This window comes from Phyllostomus hastatus, unplaced genomic scaffold (genome assembly GCF_019186645.2).
Source record: "Phyllostomus hastatus isolate PE091 unplaced genomic scaffold, TTU_PhHast_1.1 phas_contig_152, whole genome shotgun sequence".
NCBI classification, from domain to species: Eukaryota; Metazoa; Chordata; class Mammalia; order Chiroptera; family Phyllostomidae; genus Phyllostomus; species Phyllostomus hastatus.
Genome location: NW_025333622.1, coordinates 9,475,402 through 9,492,345, shown reverse-complemented (window position 1 = coordinate 9,492,345; position 16,944 = coordinate 9,475,402). Strand labels below are relative to the sequence as shown.

Genomic DNA, 16,944 nt, shown 5'->3' with positions numbered 1-16,944 from the left:
AATTAGTTCTATATTTTGATGCTGGTAGGGGAAACTGTAGCAGTTTATTTCAAGATCTTTAGGATTTTTCATATATTCTAGCTCACTTTTAGTTATTTTAAGGGAATTATAATAGCTTTAAGGATGCTTTTGTATCTTTGTTAATAAATGCAGAAAGTTTAGTAGCAATCTAGGAATCTAAAATAGGATATTTGGATAAAAAAATGGCCTATATCAGTAAAATGGAAATTTATGTAGTCAAGTATAATGATATTTTAGAAAATGTCACAGGTTTATGATTCATTGTTATGTAACAACAAAGGTGGTTACAGCACAATAGTATATAAAGTGAGATCCTGTTTTTATTATAAAAGTACAAATCAAAAAATAGAAACTAACATACAGAAAACACAGGAAGACAAGTTATCAAAACATTAATAGTGATTAACTGTCGGTGGTGGATTTACTAGTAGTAGTTTTTATCTTGTTCTTTCTGTGTCATTAGATATTCCAAATGGATTGAACAATTGGTGTAGATGTAATCATTTATTTTTAAAGTGTTATTTTAGAAGATGGCTTCTCAAACATTGAAAACATTTAATTATAAAAGTATGATTTTATTATTAGCTTGTTTATTATTCTTTTGCATCTTTTGGCTTCCTAGAAAAAGTTACTGAGCTGTTATGCATATAAACTTAGTATCTCACACTGTGCACAATTTCCATTCAGATCCTTTATATTGGTAGATAAACTTAACCACTGAATCATTAGACTTACCTGTGGTCTTACTCCAAATAGTTTCTTAAATAAAACTAGAGTTTTAATTTTACTCTGACCAAACATTTGGACACTACAATAAAATAAACCTTACCAAAGTTTTCTTTAATTGCATTTCCCTATAGGAGTTAAATAAGATCACTACTCAGTTGGATCAGGTCACTACAAAGTTGCAGGATAAGCAAGAGCATTGCAGTCAGCTGGAAAGTCATCTTAAAGAATATAAAGAGAAACACCTGTCTTTAGAACAGAAAACTGAAGAATTAGAAGGTCAAATTAAGGTTTGTATAAAAGAGATTGAACTTAGCCATGTTTTCTACTGCTGTAGCAATGGAAAATGATAAAGTGAATGGAATCAAAGATTTTACATTTGCAAACAACGGAGAAGTTGTGATGTAAAATTTAAAAAAAATACTTGTTTTATATATTAATTTTGAATTCCACCTGTGCTTTTATTTTCTTCATTAATAGGTGGCTTTTACAACTGATAGTTAACACATATACTGTTTCCATTGTAATGTGTTACTAGTATTTCAGAAAGACACTCAACTAGGGATCTACCCTATAATTCTAAGAAACTTACCGCTTTTTTGGTCTTGTAATGTCTCTTTTGTTCTATCATTTCCATTTCCTTACCTCCTTATTCCAATATAATATTGAGATATATTAGACATCTTTCTTTTTTTACAGTTTTTTAACATTTAAATTATTGTTGTTCAATTACAGTTGTCCATATTTTCTCCCTACCCCTCCCCCTCCAAACCCACCTCCCTCCCTTGCTTCCACCCTCCCCCTTGGTTTTGTCCATGTGTCCTTTATAGTAGTTCCTGCAAACCCTTCTCCTTCTGTCCCCTCCTCCCTCCCCTCTGGCTATTGTTAGATTGTTCTTAATTTCAATGATTCTGGTTATATTTTGTTTGCTTTTTTCTTTTGTTGATTATGTTCCAGTTAAAGGTGAGATCATGTGGTATTTGTCCCTCACCACCTGGTTTATTTCACTTAGTATAATGCTCTCCATTTCCATATATACTGTTGCAAAGGGTATAAGCTCTTTCTTTCTCTCTGCTGTGTAGAATTCCATTGTGTAAGTGTACCAGTTTTTATTTGTTGATGGGCACTTAGGTTGCTTCTAGCACTTGGCTATTATAAATTGTGCTGATAGGAACATTGGGCTGCATAGGTTCTTTTGGATTGGTGTTTTAGGGCTCTTAGGGGATAATCCCAGCAGTGGAATTGCTGGGTCAAAAGGCAGTTCCATTTTTAGTTTTCTGAGCAAGTTCCATACTGTTTCCACAGTGGCTACACCAGTCTGCATTCCCACCAATAGTATACTAGGGTTCCCTTTTCTCCACATCCTCTCCAACACTTGTTTGTTGATTTGTTTATGTTGGTCATTCTGACTGGTGTGAGGTGGTATCTCATTGTGGTTTTGATTTGCATCTCCCTGATGGCTAGTGATGCTGAGCATCTTTTCATGTGTCTCTGGGCCCTCTGTATGTCCTCTTTGGAGAAGTGTCTTTTCAAGTCTTTTGCTCATTTTATAATTGGGTTTTTTGTCTTCCTGGGGTGGAGTCATGTGAGTTCTTTATATATTTTGGAGATCAAGCTCTTGTCTGAGGTGTCATTGGCAAATATGTTTTCCCATATGGTGGGCTCTCTCTTCATTTTAATGCAGTTTTCTTTAGCCATGCGGAAGTGTTTTAATTTGATGAGATCCCATTTGTTTATTCTTTCCTTTTTGTTCCTTGCTATATCCGTGAAGATGTTGCTGCATGGAATGTCTGAGATTTTCCTGCCAATGTTTTCCTCTAGGATTTTAATGGTGTTATGACTTCTATTTAAGTCTTTTATTCACCTTGAATTTATTTTTGTGTATGGTGTAAGTTGGTGATCAAGTTTCATTTTTTTGCATGTAGCTGCCCAGCTCTCCCAACACCATTTGTTGAAGAGGCTATTTTTGCTCCATTTTATGCTTCTTCCCCCTTTGTCAAATATTAATTGACCATAGAGACTTGGGTTTATTTCTGGGCTCTCTGTTCTGTTCCATTGGTCTATGTGCCTGCTTTTATGCCGTACTGGCACTTTGATTACAGTGGCCTTGTAATACAGTTTGATATCAGGTATTGTGATCCCTCCTACTTTACTCTTCTTTCTCAAAATTGCAGCAGCTATTCGGGGTTGTTTATAATTCCATATAAATTTTTGAAGTGTTTGTTCTATGTCTGTGAAATAAGACATCTTCCTTTTTTAAACTTTACATTTATACCCTTTGGATTTTGTTTCTAATTTAATAATAAGTTTACTCTGTGGTACCCTGCTTTTTACTTTAACACAACTCTGAGTGAAAGTGTTTTTTACTAAAGAGAATAAATTAAAAGACATCAGAGATGAAATTGACCTGAGTCCTTTTTTCTTTTAATTGGAACTAACAGTTAAATAAAAATTTCTGAAGTTTATAAGTCAATCAACCATCACAATCAAATGAAGCACTTCTGAACCATTATACAATCATTGAATGTATATATGTATATATGTACAGCCATGCCAATATATATTACATAGAAAAAGAATTACATTTACAATTTTCTTTATGGGTTTCTTTCTTTTTGCTTTATGGCCAGTGATAATAATAATAACAAATTTATGTAATAATTGAAAGCATAGAAAAAACTATTTCACTGAAAAGTACCTAATGAGAATTCTATTTGGGTATCTTTTAAAATAGTTTTTTTAGAATCAGTAGTGTATATTGCATTTGTCAGATCTTTAACATTTTATAATTATTATTTTATAAAGTATTCCATATGTTTTATATCAACATATTGTTATAGATTATTATATCAAATATCCAATAAAAATATCAAGTAAGAGTCACAGGTACCTAGATTAGTTTATAAAATAGAGTGTAAAATTATTACAACTATATAAGAAAATGCATTATTTATAGATATTCATCCTATATACTTAACAGTTAGATTTTGGAAATTTGTAAAAATATACATAGTTATGTGATTCTGTCTGAGGGACACTACACTGTGAAGAACAATCTGTAGACTAAGAGACTAGAGAAGCAAAATCAGGAATTTAATTGCTTTATATTTAGGGTTAATAGGTGTTATGAGAAGGATGATAAGAGAGCTTCATTTTGGTTTTGAACACCCATAATAACATCAGTGTTGTGAATACAGAGGATAATATGTTTTAAGAGGGCCTATATATGAACTTTTTACTTATTTTTCATACTTGAAGTAGTAATTTTTACTCATTATAAATATAATTGTTTTAAGTTTAGTCTCTTCCAGACCATTTTAAAAGTAATAACTTAGTGACTATCATGTGTAACACCTGCTGCTAGCTCCTCTGAAATATTTCAAGACAAGTGGCTTCTTTACTCAATAATGGCTTCAGGATGTATTTTTTTATTTAAACAAGTATTTTATGACTCTTTTTGTGTATTATGTCAACAGCAATTTGAGTATAAAACAAAAATGTTACAATATTTAAAATAATTTTTGACATTGAAATGGTTACTATATTATTTTTTCATAGAAACTGGAAGCTGATATTCTTGAAGTTAAAGCAAGCAAGGAGCAAGCTTCACAGGAACTACAACAGCAAAGACAGCTGAACACAGATTTAGAACTTAGAACCACAGAATTGACTAAGCAACTGGAAATGGAGAAAGAAATGTAAGCTTAACTACTTAAGAGGAAAGATTATAATTTAACTATTACAACTTTTAAAATTTTAATTTTGTTAAAACAGTGCTTAAGGATTTAGTAAATATTTGTGTTGATTCTATAAACAGCTGATATTAATGTAAATGAAAAAATAAAGCCATCATAGTAGGTTAAATTTACCTTCACTACTGAAAATTTGAGTTGTCAACAGTAGTAATGTGGTACTGATTTCTCTGGGTTAAAGCAATTGTTTTCAGTTGTTCACCAGTTTGTAAAAGTTAATGTAAATTAAAAAAATAGAAGGGTGTTTAGATATAATCACCCAAGAACAGCAAGGCTGCTGCTTTGGGGCATAGTACAAAGTAGGAATCAATACTTTATTGTAAGAAATTATGTATTTTAGCTTTATGATGCATTTTGGCAAATTGTCTATATTTATGAGCATGTTTTTATTTTATTTTATTTTTAATAGTTTATTTTTTATTATATTTCTTCCTATGAGTATTTATCCCCCTTATACCCTCTTCCACCTCCACCCACCCTTCTCCCCACTGCAGTCAGCACACTGTTGCCTGTGTCCATGAATTCTTTTTCTTTTTTGCTCAGTCCTTCCACAACTCGCACTTACCCCAACCCCCAGAGCCTGCCCTCTATCTGTGAGTCTGTCTCTATTCTGCTTGTTACTTCAGTTTGCTCATTAGATTCCACATATGAGTGAAATCATATGGTATTTGTCTTTTTCCTGGCTTATTTCACTTAGCATGATGTTCTCCAGGTCCATGCATGCTGTTGCAAAGGGTAAAATTTCTTTCTTTTTTAAAGCCAAGTAGTATTCTATTGTGTAAAGTATCATAGCTGTTTTATTGACTCATCTACTGATGGGCACTTGAGCTGCTTCCATATCTTGGCTATTGTAAATAATGCTGCAATGAACATAGGGGTCATATATTCTTTCAAATGATTGTTTCATGTTTCTTTGGATAAATTCCCAAGAAGTAGAATTTCTGGGTCATAAGGCTTTTTTTGAGGTAACTTCATACTGCTTTCCTTAGTGACCGCACCAGTTCTCATTCCCATCAACAGTGTTCAGGGGTTTCTTCCCCTTTCTCTACTTCCTCCCCAACAGTTATTGTTTGTTGATTTATTGATGTGATAGCCATTCTGACAGATGTGAAGTGATATCTCATTGTGGTTTTAATTTGCATTTCTCTGATGATTAATGACTTGAGCATTTTTCATATGTCTGTTGAGCATCTGTGTGCTCTTTTTGGAGAAGTGTCTGTTCAGGTCCTTTGCCCATTTTTTAGTTGGATTGTTTATTTTTTTGGTGTTGAATTTTACAAGTTCTTTATAAATTTTGGATATTAATCCCTTATCAGATGTATAAGTTGAATATGTTCTTTCATTCAGTGGATTGTCTTTTCATTTTGTTGATTGTTTCCTTTGCTGTGCATATCCTTTTAGTTTTGATGTAGTCCCATTTGTTTATTCTATTCTTTTGTTTCCCTTGCCCAAGGAGACACATCAGAAAAAAACATTGCTATGAGAAATGCCCAAGATTTTACTGCTTATGTTTTCTTCTAGGAATTTTGTGGTTTTGGGTCCAAGAATTAAGTCTTGAAACCACTTTGAATTTATTCTTGTGTGTGGCAGTGGTCTACTTTCATTTTTTGCATGTGTCTGTCCAATTTTCCCAATACCATTTATTGAACAGACTGTCTTTAGCCCATTGTATGTTCTGGCCTCCTTTGTCAACTATTAATTGACTATAAAGATGTGGGTTTTTTTTTCTGAGCTCTTCTGTTCTTTTGATCTATACATCAGTTTTTATGCCAGTACCATGCTGTTTTGATTTCAATGGCCTTGTAGTACAGTTTGATACCAGGTAGCATGATTATTCCTCCAAATTTGTTCTTTTTTCTCTAGATTGCTGTGGCTATTTGAGGTCTGTTGTGGTTCCATGTAAATTTTGGAGTATTTGTTCTAGTTCTGTGAAAAACACTGTTGGTATCTTGATGCAAATTGTGTTAAATCTATGCTATAGATTGCTTTGGGTAGTATGGACATTTTCATGATATTAAATCTTCCTATCCATGAACATGGTATATGTACTTTCATTTATTTATATCTTCTTCAGTATTTTTCTTCAGTATCTTACAATTTTCCACATACAGGTTTTTTACATCCTTGGTTAAATTTATTCTTAGGCATTTAATTTTTCTGTGAAGCAATTGTGAGTGGGATTTTTTTCTTTATTTCCCTTTCTGATAGTTCCTTATTGGTGTATAAAAATGCAACTGATTTCTGGGTATTTATTTTGTAACCTGCTACTTTACTGAATTAATTTATCAGTTCTTAGTTTTTTGTTGGAATCTTTAGGGTTCTCTCTATATACTATCATGTTGTCTGCAAATGATGACAGTTTTACTTCTTGCTTTCCAATTTGGATGCCTTTTATTTCTTCTTTTTTTCTGATTTCTGTGGCCAGGACTTCCAGTACTGTGTTGGATAAGAGTGATGAAATCTGATATTCCTTTCTTGTTCTTGATCTTAAGGGAAACACTTTAATGTTTTGACCATGGAGTATGATGCTAGCTGTGGGTTGACAAATTTCTTGTTCTCACATCTATTAAATTGGGTCCTGATACTTTGAATTTGAGGATATAGCTACATTTTGTGCCTCAAATGGCTTTTCTTCTCACTGTTTGCATCATAGTTTCCATTGCCAACATATTTGGGGAACACATCTGATTCTTTTTATCACCAACCAAATGGTTCTTTACCTCTGGAACCCAGTCATTGGTTCATGAAGATTACTTCTGTTTTGGTTCTTCTTCTCTTTCCCAATACCCCTGGACCTTTAGTTTCTTTTCATTTTTAGTGAACTCAATGGAAATGGATCCATTTCCATTCTGTGTTCTATTCTCATGCTTCAGCACTCACTCAGAGGCTTCTGTATCATATTGGGGCAAGGAAACATTTTTCTAAAGTAGCAAAATCATTTTTGCCCATGTACTTTACTTAAACATTTCTTATGTGTAGAGTACTAGAAATGGAGAGCTGGATAAACATATCTCGTGTTTGACCAAACCTCCCCTCGATCCCAGGGCTCATCTTAAATAACCAGGTGCAGGGCTCCCCTTGCTCAAAGTCCATCAGCATCCAGCTCTTTCTTTTCAACTCACATTGTACAATATATTTTCATTACAGTGAAGTTTAATGTATTTTCTAATATCCTTTGTGATTTCTTCTTTTATGTTGGGGTGATTTAGACATACATATGTTATTTATTTTCTAATATTAGAAGGCTTATTTTCTTACATTACTTATTTCTAATATTATGTAAAATTGAGACTTTTTAGACTGTCTTATTTGTGGACCAGTGTATGGTTTATCTTGGTTAATTTTTCATGTGCACATGTGTGTACTGTGTTTTTGGGTAAAGTGTTGTATGAATCTCAGATCAAGGTGGTTGGTAATGCAGTTCTAATCTGATATTATCTTGCCGGGTTTTTTCCTCTGGTTATTCTATCAGTTTCTGAGAAAAAAAGTATTAAAGTTTCCACCTAGGATTATGGATTTATTTATTACTTTAGGAACTTTAAAAAAATAAACAACTTTGTAATGACTACAAGCCTTTATGTCTCTTTACCTTCTTTTTTTTTAACATAATCTGATTTTAAAATAATTATTTATGGAAAGGTTCAGTAGCATAGTAAATGAATATGTCAACTCCTAATTTTATAGTTTTTTTTTAATTGGGATTTTTAACTATATTAAAGTGGTAAAATAATGTTAGTATAATGCCTTTTCTATTTAGATCGTTAAAATCAGTGAGGTGCGATATCCTATGAGTGTACTTAACTTCATCTCTTCTAGCTTTATTTAGGAAGTAAAAGTAAGTTTCTGGGACTAAATGTTGGAAAAGTTCAAGGTTCTGGTATTGTATTCATATATGAATTCAAATGTGTGGCTAGTACACCTTTTACAACCTCTCTTTAACATCTTATTCAGTTTGTAATGATTATAAACTACATTGGAAATCATGTGCATTCAAAAAAATATTACCTAGCATCTGGTTTTATTTTCAGTGTAGAAAATGGTTGATATTTAATATTTGTGTTTTGTTGATATATATAGGAATATATATACACACAAATATACAGATATATGTATAAATATATATATAATTCATTCCTTTTATGAAAACAATAAAAGTCTTTAATTTTCCCAAAGTTATATATACATTTCCTCATTATTGTTGTTTATGTATTCAGGAGTAGAAAACTTATGTTAGGGACAAATGATAACATCTCTTGTATAATCTGCTAAGCTCTAGAATTAAAATGCATCTCTTGTGTTTCCTCTTTGTTTAAAATGAAATATTTGTTTTTTTAATTTATTTTTTCTGGGTTAACCTTACATGTTTTGAAGTTTAAGACCTATCAAACACATTGTATATTTTATGTTTTAAAGAGAAGAGGCAAAGTTCTCTATGTACTTACTTGGACGATAGCACAATAAATATGTTCTGTAGGGTACATGGAAAAACTTTTCTGGCTATTTTATACTAGAGGGTTTGTTACATGCAGGGTTTGTTTGGATCCGTTGTGGTGGATAAGACTGAATTAAGTCAGGAGGCTTAAGCCAGATGCTCTTGGCTTTACTACTATCTTATTTCACTTGAGGAAAATCATCTTCATCTGTTCAATGATCACATCATATATTTTGAGACATTTTTTGATTGTGGACATTAAATTGTGTGTGTGTGTGTTTTTTACTTAACTACACAAGAAAGTTTTAAAACTCAATAATCATTAATTTTGAGTGGCAAATTAAGAATGGTAAATTATACATTGTTTTTTTAAAAATTGTTTTTTTTACTATTTAGAGTATCCAGTACAAAATTGGACCTACAGAAAAAATCTGAAGCCCTTGAAAATATTAAGCAAATGCTTACTAAGCAAGAGGAAGAAAAAGTAATTCTTAAAAAAGAAATTGAAAATTTGAGTCAAGATGCAAAGATGCAGCACAAGGAATTGAGTAACAAATTTCAAACAGCAGTAACAGAACTACAAAAAGTGAAGATGGAGAAAGAAACTCTAATGGTAGAGCTTTCTGAAACAAAAGAGAAATTATCAAAAGTTTCTGATACTTTGAAAAATTCCAAAAGTGAATTTGAAAAGGAAAATCAGAAAGGAATGGCTGCTATATCAGATTTGGTTAGTTGTTTACATTTATTTTCTTAGATAGAAGTGATTTTTAATTAAAATGTAGTGATTTTTCTACTTAATTCACTGTTGACTTTTGATCCTACAATTGAATAATTTGAATAGTTCTTATGAGGAAAGGAATTGGGAGCTTAACCCGAAAAAGGTCTTGTCACGTGCATGTGCAGTTTTCCAGGGACCCAGGGAGTTTCTGGTTGAATACACGATCTTAGTCTGTTGCTAGTATGATGTGAGATTTGGGAGAGACAGCAGCAGGTGTGTTCTCAGGGACAGTTCCACAGACAACAGAGCTGTTGATTGAAATGTTATTCACATGTCTGAGAAAGAAAAAGGAAAAAAGTCTAGGAAGATCACGATTAATTGGAAGATCACTCCAATTAATTCTGGTACTGTAATATTTATTGAATATTCTAAAACTGTCACTATACCATGTTTTAGAGATACCATAAAACCTATGTAAACTACAGAGGAAAAAAGTCTCACAGTCTCAAAATGCTTTAAGGGGAATGTATTCTCAGAAATATTTTAACATAGAATAACAGTGAAAGTAAAATCCTTTTGTTCTCCATATGAAAGTTGCGGAAAATGTTTAGTAGTATAAAAAACATGATATTAGTATGTTAACTTTATGTTCCTTTCTGTTTGGTAAAAACATCTTTTATCTGTATATCTTCCCTCTTAAATTGTGACTATTTTTTATTTAGTGTTTAGTTTAGTGTTAACTTTCTGTTAAAAAAATTTCATGCTTCCATGCATGACAAGTTAATTAATTATAATTAACATTGTGACATAAAAGTGTTCTAAAGTCTTGCCTAAATATTATCTAAAATATTTATTGTGGCTGTTGGTTGATAATAGAAACTCTTAGCCTTTTCCTGTCTCTCCCTTTACTGCTCTAATATTTGCTTGTTTTTATAATTGAAGTGAAAGATTCTATCTCATCTTAAAACATTAGTGATTCTAGTTTATTTCTTTCTGTGTATCTTTCTAAGTTTATAAATCAAACTTCCTAAACTTACTACAAATATTTTCTGCATAATGTAGTTTCCATTTTTTTAGGAAAAAACTTGCAAAGAATTAAAGCATCAATTTCAAGTCCAGATGGAAAGCACACTTAAGGAACAGAATGAACTGAAAAAGTCACTTGAAAAAGAAAAAGAGGTAATAGTTTTTTATAACATAAGATATGTAAAGTATAAAAGATCTTGGTATTTTAAAAATATTTTCACACTGATGTTTAGGTCCAAGGAAGGTTTATTTCTCTGAAATGTAATGAATCATATATATATATATTTTAAAACTAAAATTTATGTTCTACCTATTACTAAAAAATTTATTAGTTTATAATAAAAGGCCCAAAATTGAGGATTGTGATTAATAAAGATGGCAAAGTGAGTCCACTAACTATTGAGTTATGGTTAGATAATCTATGTTGGGGGGGCTCTGCCCATAGGCCCCTGCCCCCAGCCACTGCAGATGAGAATAAGTCTACCAAGACATGATCTGCTTGAGGAGGAAAGGTGGCTGATCTCTCAGAGGAGAAGGTCCAAGAGCCTTTTCCTCAATGGGCTTTTATTGGGTTTGTTTGCACAGGAATACAGTTAAAGCTCTTTAATCAATGTCAGGCAGTAAGGATCAAACAATAGATAACATACAAAGAACTCTGAGGGCCTATTTTGAGTCAGGGTCAGATAGTCAAACTTTGGGGAACAAACTCACTTCCTGCTTGGACCCTTATCATTTAATTGAGAGCATTCTAAACAAAACAGGTTTCATAGGATTTTACATATTCTTTCTTAGGCCTGATTGCCCTAGGGAACCTGCCCTTTCCAGCACAGGGCTGCACCACCCTCTGTCATTGTTTCATGCTTAAGTCAGGCAGGGGAAGTAAGGCAACCAAGAGATTAGGAGACTTCTTGAAGACAGAATGAGGACTCAGGCTTTGTCAAAGCTGAGGGGTTAGGGTCCATCACCCCCTTTCTCCATAGCCCCCAAGTCCTTCCCTGAGGGCCTCCCCGTGATCTGCCTGTCTTAGGTCGCCTCCCCCCTGCCCTTGGGGAATCTTACTTGTCATTGGCTAACCGATCAGGCATTAGGGGCCAGGCAGGGTGAAGTAAAAGGAGCAGAGGCGGTGCTCCTGCCAGGGAGATAAGCTTTGTCTCCTTAGTGGCTTATGGTCCAAAGGTTGCTCATTCAGCCTTAGCCATGGTGGGGAGGGGGGCAGGGTTGGGGTTATAGCTTCTGAAATCAGGCAGGGTGGTTCCCAACAAATCTAAATTAATGAATGTTATTATAGTTGGAAAAATCTTTATAGACTTTCCATGGAAATGACCTTCTAAGGGCTCTTTATTTCATGGACATTTATAATAATGGTGTACTTGTTAATGGTTGAATAATAATCAAGAGATTTTTTTTTCCTATGGTTAATGCTTCAGTTGCTCTCTATCAAGAACAAACAAGTAAATGAATAAATAAATTGTTTTAACATGGTGTTATTTTCTGAAGACATACCTCTAACAACTAGTGTTCAGACATGTAGTTTTCTAGAGATCTGATTTGATAAAGCAGCAAAACCTATCGCTGACAAGTCTTTAATATGAAATTATGTTGGCTTAGTGGTGAAGCTCTGAATCTAGATTGTCCAGAAATATTTACTGGCTATGCCATTTATTAGCCTTGCTGTCTTGCCTTGTTTTAAGCAGGTTGCTTAATCTGTCTTTGCTCCTGTTTCCTCAGCAGTACAGTGATGCTAATAATAAAATCTATGTCATAGGATAATTGTGAGAAATAAGTGGCCTAATATATTTTAAAGTGCTTAGAACAAAATAAATGCTGAATGTTTTATTTCAGCTATTATTTTATTATTGCTTATCATAGTATAATCATCATTATTGTTACTTTACCTGACTCTTATTTTACACAAAAAATGTTTTCCTTTGCATTGGAAATATCTGGAGCATCTGTATATAGTACTGATAGTTGTTTTAAAAAGTACTGTAATGTTCAATATGTTCAAATGCTCAAATTAGTATCTTAAAGAAATATACATAGAACATGAAAACATGACTTTGGCTGAAAGGGTAGGAGATAGCAGTAGTTCACTTTGGCCACAGAGAAACCTCAATATGAACTTCTATATATATATAATTTTGAATAGAAATATATGCTAGTAGATTATAAAAATAAGATAGTAACAAAATATGTCCAATTTCTCTAAATGAGGAAACTATTGAGTGGTATACTTTAGCATCATCAGACAGATACTAAACGTATTTGCCAAAAGTTATTTTAATTTCTATCATAGTTAATACAGAGTTATTCTTTCTGATTAACCATGGTCAGCAGTCTCAGCATTTTGAGAATATTCAGAAAGACATTAGACATTCTGCTAGTCTAAAGACCGATGTTGATATTTTTATTTTCTGTGACACAAGGAAATACTAGTCTAGTTCATTTATAAGCTCTATCCAAATACATAATCATAAATTTAAATGGAAGTTAGAATTAAACAAATATTGAAGATTAATCCATTGTGTCATCTAATAGTGAATAGTGTCAATTATGAAAGTTCCACAAAAGTAAGGATTTTTTTGTTTTGTTTTGTTTTACTACTAATTACCTGTCGCCAACAGGCTCAGTAATTTCTACCTAGAATAGTGGTTGGCGTGTAGTACTCAGTAAATGTGTGTTTGATGAATAAAATGAATACTAAAGAGATTTTCTTTTCTTTTAGACTTCTCATCAGTTGAAGGTGGAACTCAATTCAATGCAGGGACAACTCACACAGGCCCAGAATAATTTAAAACAAAAGGAAAAAGAAGAACAGCAACTTCAGGAGAGCATAAATGAGCTAAAGCAATTGACTGAACAGAAGAAAAAGCAAATTGAAGCACTCCAAGGAGAAGTTAAAATTGCTATTTCACAAAAGGTAGTGATATATGTTTGTTTCCTTCTCATGGGAAGAAAAACTTTATAATTAAGGTAATATAACAATTAAACAGATGAATTGCAACAAAGAAAATTCATATATGCTTAACATATTTCTAAATTAAGTGTGTAAAAGTACTGAATGATATATTTAAATATCTAAGTCCATCTTTTTATGGCCAAGTAGTATTCCATTGTGTAAATGTACCACAGCTTTTTTTATGTACTCATTTACTCAGGGATGCTTGGGCTGCTTCCAAATCTTGGCTATTGTAAATAACACTGCAATGAACATAGAGGTGTATATATTCTTTCAAATTAGTATTTCAGGTTTCTTTAGATATATTCCAAGAAGTGGTATCTCTGAGTCATAAGGTAGTTCCATTTTTAATTTTTTGACATAACTCCACACAGACAACAGTCTGGTGATTACCAGAGGGAAAAGGGGTGGGGGACGTAGAGAGGCCACAGGGGGGATAAATGGTGATGGAGGGAGACTTGACTTGGGGTGGTAAGTACACAATACAATATACAGATGATGTGTTATAGAATTGTACATCTGAAACCTATATAATTTTATTAACCAATGTCACCTCAGTAAGTTCAAGAAAAAAGAAAAAAGATCTAAGTCCATATTCTTATTTGCTATAACCATTGTCAGATAATTTGTTTTTAAAATTCTAGAACTAATCATTTGTCCAATTGATTTAAAATGATCTTTTTGTAAATTAACATATAACTAACACTTACTAAGAGAATGCTTAATACAACATTTCTAATGTTTAGAAAATTTTAAAGGAATTTAAAAATAAATTATTATTATTAAGGGAAAATAAGAACAAAAATCACAAATTGAGTATTTTAAAAATTTCAGTAGGGGAGATTTTATATAGTTATAAATCATTTGATATTTTAAGTTATCATCATGGCTTTCATTTCTAAGCCTATTCTAATAGGTTTAGCATCTATTTAAGCATCTGTTTTGATTTTAAATGTTTTAATACTTGTCCAGATCAAGAGTTGATAAAAATGGACCATACCTGTTATTTGAACAAAATGAATGTTTCCCCACCTTTGGTACATGCATATTAAGTGTTCCATGGAGACAATAGAAATAAAATCCCTGCTATGTAGAGCAAACAAAACATGTCATATCATTAAGATAGCTGTGATAAAAATATTAATTCTATATATATATTTTACATTGACTAGTGTTTTTATAATTATTATTATGCCACTTTATAAAAGAGTAATTTTCTAATAATATAAACAAGAGTAGACAAATTCTTGTACCCCTTTTATGTGTTGTTATATATAATCACAGGTCAGTATATATATATATATATATATATATATATATCATAATACATATTTTGTTGTGTGCTTTAGTATCTTGGTCATTTTTTCAAAATCTATTAGACTTGTATCCAAGTATTCCCCAGATCTTCACTTTTATAGCATCATAATTAGTTAATTTTAAAAACACCATTTTATCATACTTTCTTTTTTCATTAAATTATTGATTATAATAAAATTTCTTTCAGATTTATGATGAATGTATATTGCCTGTATCTTGCATGGTTTTACTAGATCAATAGGAAATGTTCATATTGGTAATTGTTTTAGTTCAGACTGCTATAGCAAAAGTACCATAGACCTGGTGGCTTGGATAATACCTTGATTTCTCACAGTTCTGGAAGCTGGGGAGTCTAAGATAAAGGCACTTGACTTATCCAGTTTCTGGTGAGGGCCTACATTATGTTTTGTTGCAGCAGCCTTCTCACTATAATAACCTCATATGGCAGAGAGGGGTTATCTTTCTTATGTTTATTTTTATAAGGATCCTGAGAACTGCACCCTGATGACCTAGTTACCTCCCAAAGGCACCACCTCTAAGTACCATCACATTGGGTATTAGTGTTTCAACATATGAATTTGGGAGTGGCAAACATTCAGCCATACCACTAGTTCACTTATGTTAGTATGGATCCTAGAATAAGGAACACATTTTTCAACTTTGGGAAGGACAGTATTTTGGGGACTATTGGGCAGATAGCTAGTCTCTGGAAATTAGACTTGGAATTTAGAATAACTGGAGAATCATTGAAAGGCAAGAATGGTTAGGTTTTATTGAGGAAGGGTCTAGTATAGCATCATGGAAAGAAGATAAATTTTGGATCCAGGCAAATCTTAATTTAAATTTTATGTAACATACATTAGATTTATGCTCACAGGGGAGTAAGTGATTTATGTTTCTGAGCTAAATAAAATGGGGTAATGGAACAGTTGTAGTGATGGAGATAATGTATTCAAAGCACCTAGTACTGTGCCCAGTGCAATATGGGAGCAAAAAGTTGTTGAGTATTATATGGAAGTTTAGCAAACTATGACCTAAGAGTGTCAGTGAGCATGGTAGCTTAATGCGATGGTCTGTCACAAAGTTATCACTGGTCCACAGTGAAATAAGAAAACAAGGATAATGTTTACATGGGTGTAGATGTATATTGTGTATATGTACACACACACACACGAAACACACATATTTTTATGTGTATATATTTACATCTAATTCTATTTTTTATTTACATATAATTATTACATAATCACACACATATGTACATTTATATATAGTCATATATATATGATTCCTTAGGAGCCATTGATCAAGGATCCAGCAAGCAAGCTGTAAGTCAACAGTTACTGTACCCACTTTATTCAAAACCTAGTGTGGGAATACAGAATGAATAGTATATAACCTCCTACTCTCAAGCAGCTTATAATTTAATGAGGAAGCTAGTATGTAAAGAAAAAGCTGTAATAAATGAGAATAAAACAAGAACTTAAATAGAAATATAAGAAAAATTACAATTTAGTGTAAATTTTGACTGCCTTTCTGATGGAACTAGCATTAGAGCTGGGCCTTTAAAGATAATTATTATAATCTTACAACATTAAAAAAAGTGGAAGTCAGGCATTTCAAAGACAGGAAATAATACTAACAAAGTTTGCAAAACTTAAACAATGTCATTTGGAATATTACCTATTGTAGTGCATGGTAAGTGGAGAAGTGAGGGGAGATTTGGCCACAAAATTAGATGAAGCCAGATCACAGTTGATGTATATAATTGTTTCCACTTTAAATTTTTAATATAGGAGGACTAAAGGTTTTTAATAAAGGAGAAATGTGTTCAGACCTAAAAACACATTCAGAAATTGTGGTTTTTTAGAGAAATGGCTTATGGTTTGTTGAAGAATAAATTGTAAATGTCTAAACCTCCTGTAGTCTCCTTTGGGGTTTACTGCTATTAAAGCAATTATCAAACTGTTGCCTTGATCTGTTTAAAAAAAAT

General features: G+C 32.3%; 1 protein-coding gene across 2 annotated transcripts in view; it reads left to right on the top strand.

The window, feature by feature from the left end:
• Positions 1-16,944, top strand: part of EEA1 (early endosome antigen 1) — a 144,578-nt gene that overhangs the window by 97,900 nt on the left and 29,734 nt on the right. For both annotated transcript variants that reach the window (XM_045830505.1, XM_045830506.1), the window contains 5 exons: positions 882-1,037; positions 4,306-4,445; positions 9,328-9,658; positions 10,727-10,828; positions 13,401-13,595. In XM_045830505.1, coding sequence (XP_045686461.1) covers positions 882-1,037; positions 4,306-4,445; positions 9,328-9,658; positions 10,727-10,828; positions 13,401-13,595 — 924 coding nt within the window. The remainder of the gene's footprint in view (positions 1-881; positions 1,038-4,305; positions 4,446-9,327; positions 9,659-10,726; positions 10,829-13,400; positions 13,596-16,944) is intronic.